At 35.4% G+C, this 16,202-nt stretch overlaps 1 protein-coding gene across 1 annotated transcript in view; it reads right to left on the bottom strand.

The window, feature by feature from the left end:
- Window positions 1-3,899: 3,899 nt before the first annotated feature.
- LOC104402360 (matrix metalloproteinase-16) overlaps window positions 3,900-16,202 on the bottom strand; it is a gene marked incomplete at its 3' end in the record, with an annotated part of 59,232 nt that continues 46,929 nt past the window's right edge. Inside the window, exons 4-5 of the mRNA XM_010010230.1 lie at window positions 12,495-12,633; window positions 3,900-4,050 (exon numbers count right to left, since the gene is read on the bottom strand). Of these exons, the coding sequence (XP_010008532.1) occupies window positions 3,900-4,050; window positions 12,495-12,633 (290 nt within the window). The remainder of the gene's footprint in view (window positions 4,051-12,494; window positions 12,634-16,202) is intronic.

Here is a 16,202-nt window from a genome sequence, read left to right as displayed (position 1 = left end):
TTTAGAAATCTTTGTTATGATTGTTCCTGACATATGAAAGAATCCTTAAGTGGATGATATTTTGTCCCTGCAAAGGTATTTAAGACACTCTAAAAAATTCACATATTAATCTTAAAAACAAAATGGTCTAAACTCCTCTGAATTTCTCCCTGTGGGGCAGTCCTTTGGCTTTAAACTTTCAATTAAATTAAAAGGTGGAAGATCTCAAGTGGGTTAAGAGTCGGCAATTTACATTAAAAACGTTTGTAGTTATTTTTTCTTTCTTATGCATAAATTATTTTTATAGCCTGATTCCTTGATCTAGTCACATATCCACAAGTAACCAGACAACAGTGCTCTTTATTTTGAAATGTAACATCTTTCAGAGTTTAAATGGAGAAAGAAACATGTTGAAGTAGTGAATAAAGCTCTGGCATTAATACTACTGAGCATGTCTATAGGGTAAGAAAAAGCCCAGTCCCAATTCTCCTCAGCATGCCAAATGTTCACAAGCAGACTCCTCAGTGATGATTTGCATGATCCGAGCTTTACAAACTATAGAAATTGTGTTACTGTATCTCAAAGACTGATAAAGTAACAGAAGGAAAATAAATGAAAGTGCACTTTGTGGCATTAGAAAAATGGAATTTGGAAAATATTTGGCAAAACATGTTCTTTCCCATATCTAATCTTATTTACTTAATGATATTCTGAACTATTGGATGACTAAGTTTTATGAAGAAAGAATATTCATTTAGACTCTAAAGTACAAAAACCCAGCTATACTAGACAGGGGCATAAACAAGGTCGTATGCCAAGAAGTGCAGCAAACCTGTTATCATCTTGTCCTATACCACTCAGTTGTGGTAGGAAAGGAATGAGAGAGGGCAAAATGTTTTCTGTAATTGTCTTTTGTCCCCGCTTTAGCTTTCATACAATTATTTGGAAGAATTATCTTCAGTGTTTAAACTGATAATTTCAAATATGAATAACAATGAACCATACATGAGCTGCTTTAGACATATGGGTACTACAATTCCATCTACTATTTGGATTTCCTCCAGAGGTGGGATAGTGCAAAAACTCATGCAGTCCAACAAGGCCTAGTGCAAGGTCCTGCACCTGGGTTAGGGCAATCCCAAGCACAAATACAGGCTGCGTGGAGAGCAGATTGAGAACAGGCATGAGGAGACAGATCTGGTGATGTTGGTCAATGAGGAGCTCAACATGAGCCGGCTTCAGTGTGCACTCGCAGAACAGAAGTCCAGCCGTATCCTGGGCTGCATCAAAAGGAGCGTGGCCAGCAGGTTGAGAGGGGCCATCCTGCCCCTCTACTCTGCTCTTGTGAGACTTCACTTGGAGTACTGTGTGCAGTTCTGAGGACCCCAGCACAAGAGGGATGTGGACCTGCTTAAGAGAGTCCAGAGCCTTGAAGATGACCAGAGGGCTAGAGCACTTCTCTTATAAGAAAAGGCTGAGTTGGGCTTGTTCAGCCTGGAGAAGAGAAGGCCCAGGGGAAGACCTTAGAGCAGACTTCCAATACCCAGTGGGGATCTACAGAAAATCTGGAGAGGGTCTTTTTACAAGGGCATGTAGCGATAAGAAAAGAGAGAATGGCTTTAAGATGACAGAGGGGAGATTTAGATTAGATATTAGGAAAAAACTTCACTGTGAGGCTGGTGAGGCCCTGGCACAGGTTGCTCAGAGAAGCTGTGGCTGCCCCATCCCTGGCAGTGTTCAAAGCCAGATTGGATAGAGCCTGGGGTGACATGGCTTTGAGCAACATGGTCTAGTGGGATGTGTCCCTGTCCATGGCAGGGGGACTGGAACTAGATGATCTTTAAGGTCCTTTCCAATCCAAAGCTTTCTGTGATTCTATGATTCTATTACTTGTTTGTTTGTTTCGGGTTTTTTGGGTTTGTTTGGTTTGTTTTTTTTTTTTGGTGTGTGGTTTTATTTTTGTTTCGTTTTGATTTTTTCAATATAGCAATATTTGATGCTTGTATTCAATTGCTGTAACTTTCTTATGTATACCGATGTTCTGGGATATGTAACTCTGTCTAGATTCTGCCCTAATTAACTTCAGATTATTGTAAAAACAAAACAAGTATACAACTCCTTGGTTTACATAAGGAAGAACACACTTACTTCCCCTCCCCCCCCTCAAAAAACTTTTTGGTTCCCTTTCATTCCTGCCACCAAGAAGCTACATTTATATTATAGCTTCCCCAGGAAAAGATCTACCCCTATAGTAGACTTATCTATACTAAAACCAGCAGTAGAATTCAACTTTAACTTTACATTAAGAAAAAATTGTGATATAAACAATACACATTGAGAAGCTTAGTGGTATACAGGTTTATTCTCACTGGTGGTCACTATCCTGTAATAGGTCAATTATCCCTGCAAGGCTCATGTTAAACATACTGTTCTAACATAATGCGTTGCATTTTTATCCTGCTGAGTTTTATTGTGCTTCTTAGCTCTAAGTAGCAACTTCTCCGTCAACAGATGTTTTCTCTGATAGTTCATTTTTGTCTTCTGTTATTACCACTAATGTTTTAGGAAAGTCTTGGCTGTAAATAATTGCCTGTGCATGGAAATATAAAAGGACACTGCTGAATAAAAGTTAAAGCCAATACAGCTCACGTAAGATTCTTACTATACATATTTCCTAGGAGAGTGGAGGTGCAAAATTATTACCTGAAAATGAACTTCCATTTTTAAAAAAATCTACTCAACTATGGGAAGCAAATTATTTACGTGGTTTTCTTTTTCACTGTGGAAACTGATTGCTTGAAATGACATTTAGTTTTCAAACACCACAAAAATTTTACTTGGTCATGTGCTTTCCTCATCATGAGCATTGGAAACAATTTTTTTTTTTAAAAAAAGGCTTTAATATTAAAATTGTGTATGGCAATTTGTAGTGCAATATTACAGTATTGCTAAAAAATTATCAATTGCAGTATGCTAAACATATTCTATGATGTGCATTAATTTCTTAAGAGATCGACAAATACTATTAGTGTCCCAGAATCCTAAGCACCAAACAGTAACAAAAGCAGCCATCATATTTTTAATAATACTAATACAGACATTACAATTATGAATAAAGCATTAATTTATCTCTGAGGACTCTGAATTGGCAGTGATACATCAATCAACATAGTAACATCCTGAAAACCTACAAAATCCATCATTCAGATAACTTGAAGGGTTTAAAAAATTGATGTGTTTTCCTGACATCTCTTTAAAGAAAATGTTCTTTCTCTTATTTTTACAGACAGGGAAATGAAGACACAGAGACACTAAGTGACCAGTGCAAGTCTATTTCCGGATTCAAAAGTAACTCAGATTTTACAGTTTTTTTTCCTGTTCTTTATTAATCATAAAAATAAATGTCTCTTCTGAAGGGAACTGTAAGATTTATTTTAAAATAATTCCTAAGGAACTGCTCAAATTGTTCTTTCATTTCCTGGTTTAGCTGCCATTTCCCTTTCTTACCTTATTTTTAAATAGTAGCAGAGAAGTCATTTTCACTGACCTTAAAAACTTTGCATCATGCCTTGCATGTTTATATGCCAGGATTTAGAAATGTGAGTAAAAAGAAGCAGGTAAGAGTGTGCATTACTTTGAATGCCTAAGTTTAAATTTGTGACAACTATGACCCACTGATGACCTCTAAAATATAACTTTTCCACTGGACATACATATACTCATATACTTACAGAATCAACTAGGTTAAAAAAGACCTTTAAGATCATCAAGTCCAACCATTACCCCAGGACTGCCAAGATCACCACTCAGCCATATCTCTGACAGCCTCCTCCTCACAGTTTTTGAACATTTCAGTACATTCACACAAATACGACTCAGGTTGTAAGAAGTGTGCTTCCTTGCATAATTCCTATACCAACCTATCTCCTTTGAAGAAGTAGGTTTTCCCAACATCTTCCCACCAAATTGCTGAATCAATGCCATGGGAAGGAATTCCGCTTCCAAGAGTTATCAAATCATGAGGATAACCTGGTTGGAGAGTAGTGTCCTTGAAAACCCAGAACTTGTTACCTGTACAAAAGCATATATACACATACATATATGTGTGTTAGTCTTCAGTACTATCAGTATTAATATAGTACATACGGAAGAAATAAGAAAGACTCCCAAAGGGCTATAGTGGTTCTGCCAAACACAATTAAATGAAAAATGTTCTATCACTGCAGATAATGCAAAATTAAATATGCCTTACAAATATCTTGCATTTATAAATCACCTCTAATACAATAAGCCCACAGAGTATTTTGATATCAACTATATAGGGTTCAAACTCAGAATGAAAAAGAAATCATCTCAAGAGGCTCTGTGTCTGGTAATGTAATACATTTGCAGCAATAATACACAACAATTTTACATTCCTGAGGAGAAAAGAGTGAATTTTAAGACAAAATGAGGTAAGAAAGAATAGAAATAAATAAAAAATAGAAAATCCTAGCCTCATAGAGACCATATACTTTTATTACTCGGTATTCTCCTACTCCTCAAGAAATTAAATTACTCATGAAGGGTGTATATATTATTTCTGAAATGACCATAGAATTTAAAATATTTTTAATCATATTTTCTTTACTGTGGCCTAAAGATAAAACTGCAGTTCTGAAATCCCACGGCTGAAAACCTTGTGTTTCTGAAATTAATGGGGGTTGCCTTTAGTACCAGTGGTGGTAAGATTTAAACTTTGGTTGTCGGTGATGAATGATTCAAAACTATCCACTTGAATTTTTCATGCTGATAATACAATGTAATTGCATAACTCTTAGTACAGTGTCTACACAAACCTCAAGTTACCTGAACTGCCTTAAATCAAAATAATAACCTAGTGCCTCCTGGACAGCAATGCTCAGTGGTTGAAATCTTACTCTGCATTTACTAGCTAAATCTATCCTTTATATATGGGTATACATGTCTACAGAAGCAGCAATTGCACCAGTGTTTGGTAGTATACTCCCACCCCCTATACCTGTTTTTGGAGAGGATGCTTCCTGTGCTCTTTCTTGTAATTGGATAGCTTACCTCACCAGCCCACAACTCCAGTTTCCCAGCTTCAATTTGCTCTAGCTTCTTAGCCAGGCTCTTTTTCCTTACTGAACACTTCCACGATGATCTCACCTCATCTCATGTTAAACTTTTAGTCTAACATTTTCCTCAGTAATTGTGCCTCCCCTCCTATTCTTGCAACAATCTTCTCCTTTTTACATTTTTTGCTTTCTTCTAATTCTTCAAAATACACTTCTCACCTGTGTCTTTTCAGTAGAGACTTCTCTTTCAAACACAGACAACTTTGGCTGAAAAAAGGGAATAAAGATTCTCACATGCCCCCTAGAAATAGTGAAAAGGGAGCATAATTTGCATTTTAGTACTTATCTGAAGAGCTTCCTTTGAGGCCTGTTTTCCCTTTGCATTATGTCATCTAGGCTGCAGGGACACTTTCTGAGCTAGACTATTGGCTCCATTGTGCAGGAACCATGTGTTTTTTTGTTTTCAAAGCACTACCTTCACCTGTGTTTCCAAAAAAAAACATTGCTATTTTTAGTAATAATAACACTGAAGGAGAAGATACTCTGACATCATGTACATCTCCTGAGTCACATCACAGAAAGGTCTAGAGAAGATCCATGAACATAAATATTAAATCAGCCTATTGGATACTTCACTTTGGTCAATCCATTGTTATTCATGATGACCTTTAAAATATTAGGGAAAAAGTCTGAAAACATATTTTGTGCAAACATATTTGGAAAGAGATCCTAAGAGATAAAATCATAGCTGTTCACGTTAGCCATTGTACTTACGTGTCAGGCTAGGCAGGCTGGTACAAAGACTTAGGAGATTAAGACACTGTGCTGTATAAATATTTTAGAAGGAAATGTAATATTACCCCAAAGATCTAGGATCAGGTGTATGCCACCCACCAAGAGGGAAAATCTAGAGAGCTGTTTTGCAGTTGGTTTTATATTTTATCTATTCCTCAGTGGTATTAAATGTTTGTTTAAAGGAAGGGGTTTTTTAATCTCCCTGTTTGTGCTGTAGTGATTTAAAGCATGTTTACATATTACCACAGTTTTAATTTGGAGAGGAGATATAGCTTCAGTCCCTCCCATGCTGGGTTTCCAGACTAAATTTTTTATCAGCTTCTTTATAGCTGCTTGTCACCCACTTCCAAGCACAGACACAAGTCTGCTCAACAGATTCATCTTTCCCTCCCTGCCAGTTGAAGGAAGAAAGGATTCGGTGAATGAGTATGTGCAGAGCCATACTGAAAATAAAAGAGACACAGAGAATAATGAAGAACGGTCATGGAAAGCTGTGGTCTGTGTTGACTGGGGATTAAGGTCTATGCTAACACGACATTTACTTTTACTGAGATTCTTTACAAAATTCACTTCTAGGGTTTGATTATGACAGGGATGAGCATCTTCAGTCATTCACTGTCCTGCCTCCCATGTGGTTTATCCTTCTGCCAATTTACATGACCGGACACAGAAGGCTTCAGATGGCAATGGCAGTTTCAGACGCAATCATAAGAGAAGTCATGCGTTTTGGACCTTACCAGTTGGTACTTATGGTGTGAACAACAGATGGTATCCAGTGAATGATACTGAGCCAGCTCATTTCTATTTCAAAGATCATTCAAAATCACAGCTGTTGCACAGCATTGAGAGACATATGCTGGATGTATATAATGCCATTACCTTTCTCTGGGCTTCACAAGGAATAAAGCTAACAGCAATTGTTAAGAACAGATCATTATCAGCCATAACATTAACAAGATCAGGTCATACCAAAATAAGTAAGGGTTGAGCACACACCACTCAGCAGCACTGAGCCACATATTTGTTGCATATTCAAATATACTGAAGTAGAAGGAAAGTGAAGCTGTGGGAACACAAGACTTAAAAAACTAAATTCTTCACATAATTTCTTATTAAAAAGCAAATTCTTTCTGGTTAAATAATGAAAAGGTAAATTTAACTTTTATAGAGACAGTAGGGCATTGAGAGCTCTAATATATGGGAAAGATTTTATTGATTTGCGTTAGAAGACATGTTTAGTCTGCTGCAACTGCACTGACTTAATGGGAAGGACTGTATATAAGAAACAAAAATGTTTTATCTGGCTGACAGTTATCACTTCAGGGTTTTTTGTTTATTTTTTTTCAGGGGGGTTTAGGTGGTTTGTTGTTGGTTTTGTTGTTTGATTTTGTTGGTTTTTTTCCTGTTTAGCTTCTATCCCTCAGCTGAAAGAATGTGGATGGCTGTTGGTCAGAGGATTTCCAAAAAACCAGAAAAGATGAGAAGCTTTCAAATTCACAACCAAATATTAGGAAGAGTTAAAGATGAAATTTAATGCAAATGATAATTTACTGTGATGAGAATAAGCTCCTTTTATTTCAAATTATATTTACGTATCTTAAAATGCACTAAAACCGAATTCTTAAGACAGCATGCTCATATTCCACTTCCACTAGTAAAAATTCAGTACACTTCATTAATTGTGTTTATAATGGAAATAAAAAATATATGGCAAAACTAGAACAGTTATAGTTTGATCCTTTTTATAGATAACTGATGCCTTTCCAGAGTCCTAACCTATGTGCTTGGCAGAAATCACCACTGTTCCCACAATATTGTTCTTTAAAGTCTAGTTGACAGGTTGTTACTCTCACAAAGAATAAAGCACCACATGTTTCATGAAGTCTGGCCAATCTTCAGAATGTTTCATCTCTCTGCTTTTATTCCCCAATGTAAGATCTAATATAATAACAAGCAGAATGATAGGGTCACAAGCTGGGAATGAAGCAAGTGATAAAAAAGTCAGAATGTCTCACTTTTTGAAATAATGCTTTGTTAAATACCATCACTGCAGGGAAACAATTGAGAAGGATGAACTGTGATTGCAGTTATTTGCAGTTTCTCAACATCTATCTCTGACATTCAAAAAAAATTACTGGAAATAAAGAGTACGTGTACTGCTATGCTTTACTTAAAATATTGAATATTTAACTCCAGATGTTCTTTAGACTTTAGACTACCTACTGACTACTGCAAGCAGTTACGCAGATTTTAGCAATGGTAGTTCTTTCATAGAATCAGAATGCTGAACAGTTGTGCTCCTGGGTTGTCAGCAACCAAGTTTTTTGTTCATCTTAAGCACAATTATTATACGTGTATAGTGCAAGACCCATGTGGGATTTAGGATATAATCACTGCAAGTGTAACGATGATGAGACAAATTCTCAAAACTTTTAGGAATTATATTAAATTGAAACCAGTGAAAATTTTAATATCTAATTCTGAAGGTTGTTTTTTTTTTTTCTCCAGTCACCCTTGCTCTTAATTTTGGTCTTTCAAGCCAGGATCAAGTGTCTTCATATTAGTATCACCAAATTACTATTCATGCTTCCTTTTTTCTCATTCTCTATTTATTTCCCACATTAAGTTTCTGTCATTTCTCTGCTCCATAATCTGACAGCAGTATAGTAAATCTATTTTTTAAATGAAACTGTCAACAGTTGTGTAAGTGCAGCTGAAAGTTATGATGGTGGCACTGCTAGTATGAGTTTTATAGCAGCCTTTCTATTGCTACATTTGGTCTGCCATAACATTCAACAGTGCAGATGGCTTGACAATTTCATTTTTAGCACCACATAAATTCCCACAGGTACACAGAATAAATTTTATTGTTCACATTTTCCCATTAAAAAAAAAAAAAAAGAGAAAAAAGTATTTTTCTGGTGCCATCCTCTTATTATCATTCAGCATGGACACCAGCAATGAATAATGAAAGAATGTAAACATCTGTTTTTTTTATAACCAGCCATCCACCAGATTGTTATGTTTTTTACAAGCACTATGAGGCACAAGGTAGGCTAAGTATCTTAAGCCAGACGAAATGAGGAAGTGTCACTTTGCACTACAAGCATGCTAATGAATTTTTACAATTGTTTACCCTTCTGTAAATAAATACTAATATTTTTTAAAAAAGTTAAAATAGTAAAACTAAAAAAAATAAAACCAATGAAATTTTAAAAGCAAAGAAGACACTTGATCCAACAGTCTTGAAATGAATTCAGTTTGATTTTCTACAGACATAGAATGGTTTGGGCTGGAAAGGACCTTAAGATCATCTAGTTCCAACCCCCCTGCCATGGACATGGGGACATGGAGTGAAGACAGCATTTATTTGAAGATTTTTAAATAAAGTTTCCAAAACTTCTTCTCAAGTTATCATTAACATCCAATGTCCTGAAACATATAGCATCTTGAATCTTCAGTGTGTGCTGGAGAAACAGGTCAGTGTGTAAATATCCTCCCTTCAGAAAAGCCACTGCTTCTTCTGCAGATGCTCAAAGGAAGGCTCCAGGCACACCTTCCATCTCCATTGCCTTCTTTAACTCACTTTGGAAGCTTTTCTGCTAGTGTGAAACAGCCTCCTGTGACTGACTGACTTGAGGAGCAGTGACTACTCTCTGAGGAAGGCAAAGAAAGGAGTAAGCCAATCTACTCATCTGCAATTGCTACTAATTGCCACCTTGTTTCTCTTTGCATGCCTACACAGTTACAAGTACAGAATAAACAGTATTCTGTTAGGCAAGTGACAATTTTAAGATGCACTCAGGGTAGACCTTGTGAACAATCCTGGATTAAAACATTCTGTTTATCTCTTTAGAAATCCACAAATCTCATTTATTTTCAATAATCTATGCTCTATTTGATTTGTTTCAATCCTTGTCTTCAGGGTGCCAAACATAAAATTTGAAAGAACTAATTTAAATTATAAAACAGGTTTAGATCTTATTTAGATATTGGTTTTTATTAGCATTAGATTTTTCCTTCCTTTGTGTAAGCAGTTGGATTCATGATATTAGTAGACATCTTTACAGTAGTATAAATAGAGATTGATAAATGTATAAAAATACATTTAACATTTTTATAATGGGAGGTGTATTGTAAAATATGAACCGTATACAAATGATACAAGATGGCAGCTCTGCATAGTACATTTAGTTAGTAAACTTTGAAATTTTTATAGCTAATGTTTCTGCTGTGAGAAATGTAATTATTTTTAACTTGTGCTAATAAAAGCTATCAGTATAACTATCTGACATTACTCAACTAAGAATACTTAAGAAGCCCATGAGATCGTGAGTAAAGTGTTAGATGTTTTCTGAGAGAAGTTCATAGTGACATTATTCTAGTCCAAGGTCTGTGATGGCACTCACTTCATCATTTCTATTTTGTCTCTGAATGGCGGATGTAAATACTGGCTTAGGTACATGCTTTGTGAACACATCTGTATGCCAGACTTCAGATTTTAAACTCCTCCTAGAACTTACTTGGCTTGACCAGCTTTAGAGCAGTAAAGCATGCTACCTGGTAGCGTGCTCTACTGGCTCATCATCTTAGCAATAATCAGGTTGTGTATTTTTAGTACCTTTCGGAGGAAGACATATGCTTTTTTTCCAGGAAGATGTTTTGTGAGGGAACGGAAGAAATGAAACGGTGATTGTTATTTACAGTCTATTAATACAGACTTCTATAATCATGTTCTACAAGGCAGCCAAGATCTTTGGTTAACAGGAATTTTCAAGGACGCACATACGAAAAAACTGAGCTGAACCTACTGATTCTGTGGCAATGCAAAAGAACACAAATTACACTGACAGACAAACAGCTTCAGGTAGATACTGGAAATCATGAAGAGGAAGTACCAGAAAAGCAAAAATTCAGAAAAATTGCACAGGGAAATACAGTATTTTTGGTCTTGCTAAGAAATGGGACAATACAGATGTCACTGAAAAAATAATTGAAGGACTTTGAAAAGACAGCAAATGGAAAAATACCTGCAACAAAAAATCAGAGACCATAAGCTGGGAATGATGAGGAAGGAGAAGAACACAATATTCTGACTTCTAAGATCAAAATACTGCTGCCTCTGTTTGCTTTGATTAATCCTAATTATTTAATTTCCTGGGTAGAAAATAGAGAAGTTCTTTTATTTTTTTTTTCTATTATCTGTAACTTAGAGACTACTGAATCAATTCCTTCCTCTAAGACCTAAGAGGAGTCAGTCAGCACTGGGTGAAGAGTTAAATAATGATAAAATCTATTTTGATGTCACTGGGAAGGAAAAGAAAGCTGATAGAAGAATAAGGTTCACCATTTCTGTCTGAAATTCAGCATTATCGAGGTAGAGGTCTGCAATGCACAGAGTAGTTTCTTTGCTCTATGTAGCAGTGACGAGCAAAGAAATATCTACAGATTAATATTTGTATCCTCCCATGTCCCAGGTACCTTGATCATGATTCCCAATCTAAACTTCTCAGGGTTTATGATATGAATTTTATTTTATGGCAACAGAAGTAAAAGCACATGCTGTATTGAAGTAATGTAAATAAAAAATGTTCTATATGGAATGTAATTTCTCTTATGATCCACACATAAATGCAATTTCTCTATTAGTAAAACCATAAACTGCATCTTCACTGTACTGTTGTGCAGTGTTTCTGGATGTTATTAAACATTTTCAATTTAGCATTCCCAAGATGATAACATTTCCATAAGGAATGAATATTATTTCTATTTCCCTGTTAATGATTCCACTTGTAAAATATAATTAATTTTTGATATAACAACTTAAAAAAAATTACTTTTTTGTTGTAAGATAACAAATGAATCACAACACTAAATAGGTGAATAAGTTTTCACATATCCAGTTCTTTTATTCTTCTTCTAAATTATTATCTTATAAAACATACTTCATATGGTTTGCACCCTTTTGTTGTTAAATGGGTATTTATTTAACATACAGGATAATTTTCTTATTAGATCTAAGTTAGATTCATGTTCAAGAATTTTAATTTTGAAGAGCAGCTGATGGCTGGAGTGAAACTTTGAAAAGAATGATTAGCAACAATTTAATCCACACATTTTCTGCAGTTTGTTCCCTTAAAAATACTAAATATACATCTAAAGAAGATACTTATTTTTCCCATCTGAAAATCCTAACATCACAGTTCTCAGATTAATAAGTGCAGTACAGTGAGACATATATGTAGCAGAGATACCATTTAAATATATGCAGATTTCATTTGTAAAAAGGAAGAGCAAAGAGAACTACAATAACAAACAAACAAAAAAGATTGTGGTTTCATTCTTGCTTCCTAATCCACATTTTTCAAAAAGGATTTCATAGTAGATCACTGCATTGCTATGTCTCTTCTTTATAATTCCAAATTTAATTTTACTGAATATGTAAAGGGTAATCATAAACTAAAGCTGTAGTTGCCAAAATGAGATAACATAACTCATATAGTCATTGTTTTAAGAAGCTCATTTAAGCTAATGAATTGCAACATGATTTACAAATCATTAATAAAAATAAGCAAGACTTGTTCCAAGAAATCATCACAGCTGAAAGTATTACACAAAATTTAACTTTTCTTGTTTTCTTACCTTTAAAGAAGACAAAATTCCCCTCACTGTTTTCATAAACTGCATCAATGCTGGGAGGCAGTCCCCTCCAGAAGTAGGTAATCTGCATGGGGTATCCATCCATCACTCTGTTGTTTCTGACTCGCCAAAACCACTGATCCTGGAAACCAAATATACAACTCTTACTATACTTTGAGCATTTATATGTGTTCAGTTGCTTTCTTGAAAACACTGAACAACCTATCCTAGCAGTTTTAGAGCATGACCTTTTGCTGTTTACATAACCATATTTGTGCTTGCATCCATGTCACATCCACACATTAGGAGTATGTCGGAACTAGTTCCTTGAGTTGAAAATAAGCTACCCATGTGAACTATGTGTTTTGTGTAGATAGCCTTCAGCAGAACATAGAGCATGCTGTCTGAGATGATGTAACTTTCTCAGTATCATTCCTACAAGGGGCCCGACTTAAAATTTGTGGACTGACTACAAGTGCTCTTAGACCAAACCATATGCATATGTATAAGCCTAATATAATGGGACTACAGAGAAGTTTGAAGATCAACTAATTCCGCAAGCAATTTTTTTTTGCAGTGGCTGCTAATACTGAAAGTTTGATAGATACAGCTGTAATCCTATTACATCAGTCTGATAAGAACTACACTTTGATGACGACTTTAGTGAAGATTTGCAGTCTGTACATGTAATATTAAATACAGTGGTTAATATTGCAGCCAATTATAGGTGCTAAATCCAGTGTCCTGGTAAATCGCTCTAAGTTTATTGACATTCAAAATGGTTTCTCCTTGTGCGATATGCTATTGCTTTAAGTGAGAGTGATATGGAAGTTGCATTATTGAGGAATAAGGAATGTTCAAGTTAGAAATGAGTAATTGGGGCCTATAAGGATGTTGGGGAGGGACTCTTCATTAGGGACTGTAGTGGTAGGACAAAGGGTAATGGGTTTAAACTTAAACAGGGGAAGTTTAGATTAGATATAAGGAAGAAGTTCTTCACAGTGAGGGTGGTGAGGCACTGGAATAGGTTGCCCAAGGAAGTTGTGAATGCTCCAACCCTGGAGGTGTTCAAGGCCAGGCTGGACAGAGCCTTGGGCAACATAGTTTAGTGTGTGGTGTCCCTGCTCATGGCAGGGGCGTTGGAACTAGATGATCTTAAGGTTCTTTCCAACCCTAACTATTCTATGATTCTATGATTCTATGACTATATAACACATGAGGTAGGTGTTGATAAAGATGGTGGTGGTGTACCTCGTCAGCTCTTATAAAAGCAACAGTTCCAGTTCATCTAATATTTAGAGATGAAGGATGGGGTAAGCAAGTATTTAACTTTTCACACACATTTGCACATTTTTACAGCATTAATATTATATAAAACACAACTCCTTAATAAAGAAAGTGTTATTTTGTTAGATATGTCACAGCAGTTCAGCCTTCTTTCTGTACAGGTCAGCTTGCCAAGCAAAAGAGTTCTGTGCTCTTACGGGAACTGGCACAGTCTACAGAGAAGATTAGTATTTTGCAGGAGCAGGCTTATGTTGAACTATATTCATCATCTTTCTAAACCTGAGATCACCTCTTTCTCTAATTGTTTATCTTTCCAATGACCCAGCAATTTACAAATCTTTGAAAAAAGCATTAGCCATACAAATACAAAGCAGCTCAATATATATACAAAAATATATCTTAATCATGTCCATAAATAAGTCTAAAATTGAAAGAGTTTTTTTGAGTCCCAGAAAAAATTTCAAATAGCTTACACAACCTGCAAAATACTACATTGAAAAGTTGCAATTGTCTGGAAATAATACTACTAAAATCCTTCAAATTTTTTATGTCTAGCTATTTCATTGCTAGTGTAGATTAGATTAGATTCCTATTTGCAGCTTTTTTTTTTTTTTTTTTAATTGAAAAAAAAGGTATTATAACATTTAAGGAAGATCAGCAAAGCAATTTTTTAGGATTAATTGACTAAATTCCACTAAAAGAACTGGCAAAAGTGGGGAGATACACCTTAGAGATATAAATATTTAGGAAGGCCTCACTGAAGCATGTGTTTTGAATGCTGGGACAGATAATGTCAATACTGTAAATAAGACAAGAGGGTTTTGAAAAATTAAGATCAGGGAGAATATCCTCAGAGCAGATATCTGGAAGTATTTTTTTATTTAAACAGTAATAAATGCTTGAAATGGATAAATGGATTTTCAGGTCAGATTTTTTAGGCATCCTCAATCTAGAAATTACTTTAGGAAGAAATGATGTAATGATAAGTCTCAATAGGCCAAATAGTTCCTTGCTGTCCCTGTCCCACCCTCCCCCATTTTTCTACAAAACTTTCAAAAGCCAGGATGTATCTCACAGTTTGCGGTATCTGTTACTATCTTCAGGGCAATGGAATATTCCAATCTTGTCTTTCTTCACTCCAGGATAGAGAAAAGCTTTTTATTTGTCTGAATTTAGTTGCAAAAGCACATCTTAGAAAACAATGTTTAGTTGCAGGAAAGAACATATACAGCTCTCATAAAATGTCCACCAACTCAGAAGGCCACTGATCAAATTGTGAGTACAAAATAAGCAAGATCTTTAAAGCTGAACAAAGACTTACTACTTAGCTGATTACAAAAGGACATCTGTATCCATATAATCACTTCACTGAATAGAGGTCGTAAATGAAATGTTCAGGCTTTCACGAGTTTCCCAATACAACATGCATACTCTGGACATCAGTGCTATAGACAAAACTTAGAATGTTCTAGGTAGGCTAATGAATCTCAACTTTCAGCTAGTACACCAAAGCAGATGTTGCAAATCACATTAATGTGTTTCAAGAGAAGCAGAATTAGACAGGAGTAATCTTCTACACTGTTACATATTCAATCAATTCCACTAACTTAAAACAAAATCAAAACAGCAACAATAAAACCCCCCACTTTAAATTGGAGTCATGGCTATATTCGATAATTCACAAATGTCCAAGTGTTAGAACTTGTGGCTGGAATAGCAAGAAGTCATTTTAGTTTGTCAGCACTGCACTGCTGATTGGCTGGTACTATCCCATCATGGTGATTTCTGGTATAATATCGAAGTGTCAGTGGAATGACCTCGGCAAAAAGACTAAACATGCATTCTTGAAAAATACTGACTCTGTAAGGAACACATTTCACAGTGCAACAAAACCTGTAAAATCAACAAGTCAACAAAGATCCTTTTATTAAGAATGAGTTATGTTTCAGCCTTAGTGATTTGTGGAACATACTTGCATTAATTCATTTTGATAACAAGACCAGTAAAGTTAAATTCTGCAGATTTGGTATTGAATTGTATGTCCAACTGTGTATTTCATACTTAATATTAGCTATTTGCACCATAATAATGAGACTCTTATTTTTTTTCCCCTCAAAATCCTTGACAAAGCAATAATTTGCCCAGCTATACCATAATTAAAATCTTCACAATAATACAATTATAGCAAAGCTGGAATGTTTGATTCATGAGCATAACCCCAGGAATTTGTTTTGAAAGAGAGAAAGAGAGAGGAAGAGTTATATCAATATTATGTATCCATAAGCTTTCAACAAAAAATAAGTTAAGGTACCTGACAAGAAATTCATTCAACAGGGTGTTCCTGTATGTGTATATATATATATATCCATCCTGGACTGGCACAGGCTTTTTCACTTGAGACCGATTATAGAAGATCCCCACTCT

The sequence above is a fragment of the Nestor notabilis genome, unplaced genomic scaffold (genome assembly GCF_000696875.1).
Source record: "Nestor notabilis isolate BGI_N333 unplaced genomic scaffold, ASM69687v1 scaffold2282, whole genome shotgun sequence".
NCBI classification, from domain to species: domain Eukaryota; kingdom Metazoa; phylum Chordata; class Aves; order Psittaciformes; family Psittacidae; genus Nestor; species Nestor notabilis.
Note: the sequence above shows the minus strand (reverse complement) of the source record. Positions and strands in the feature narration are given on the sequence as shown.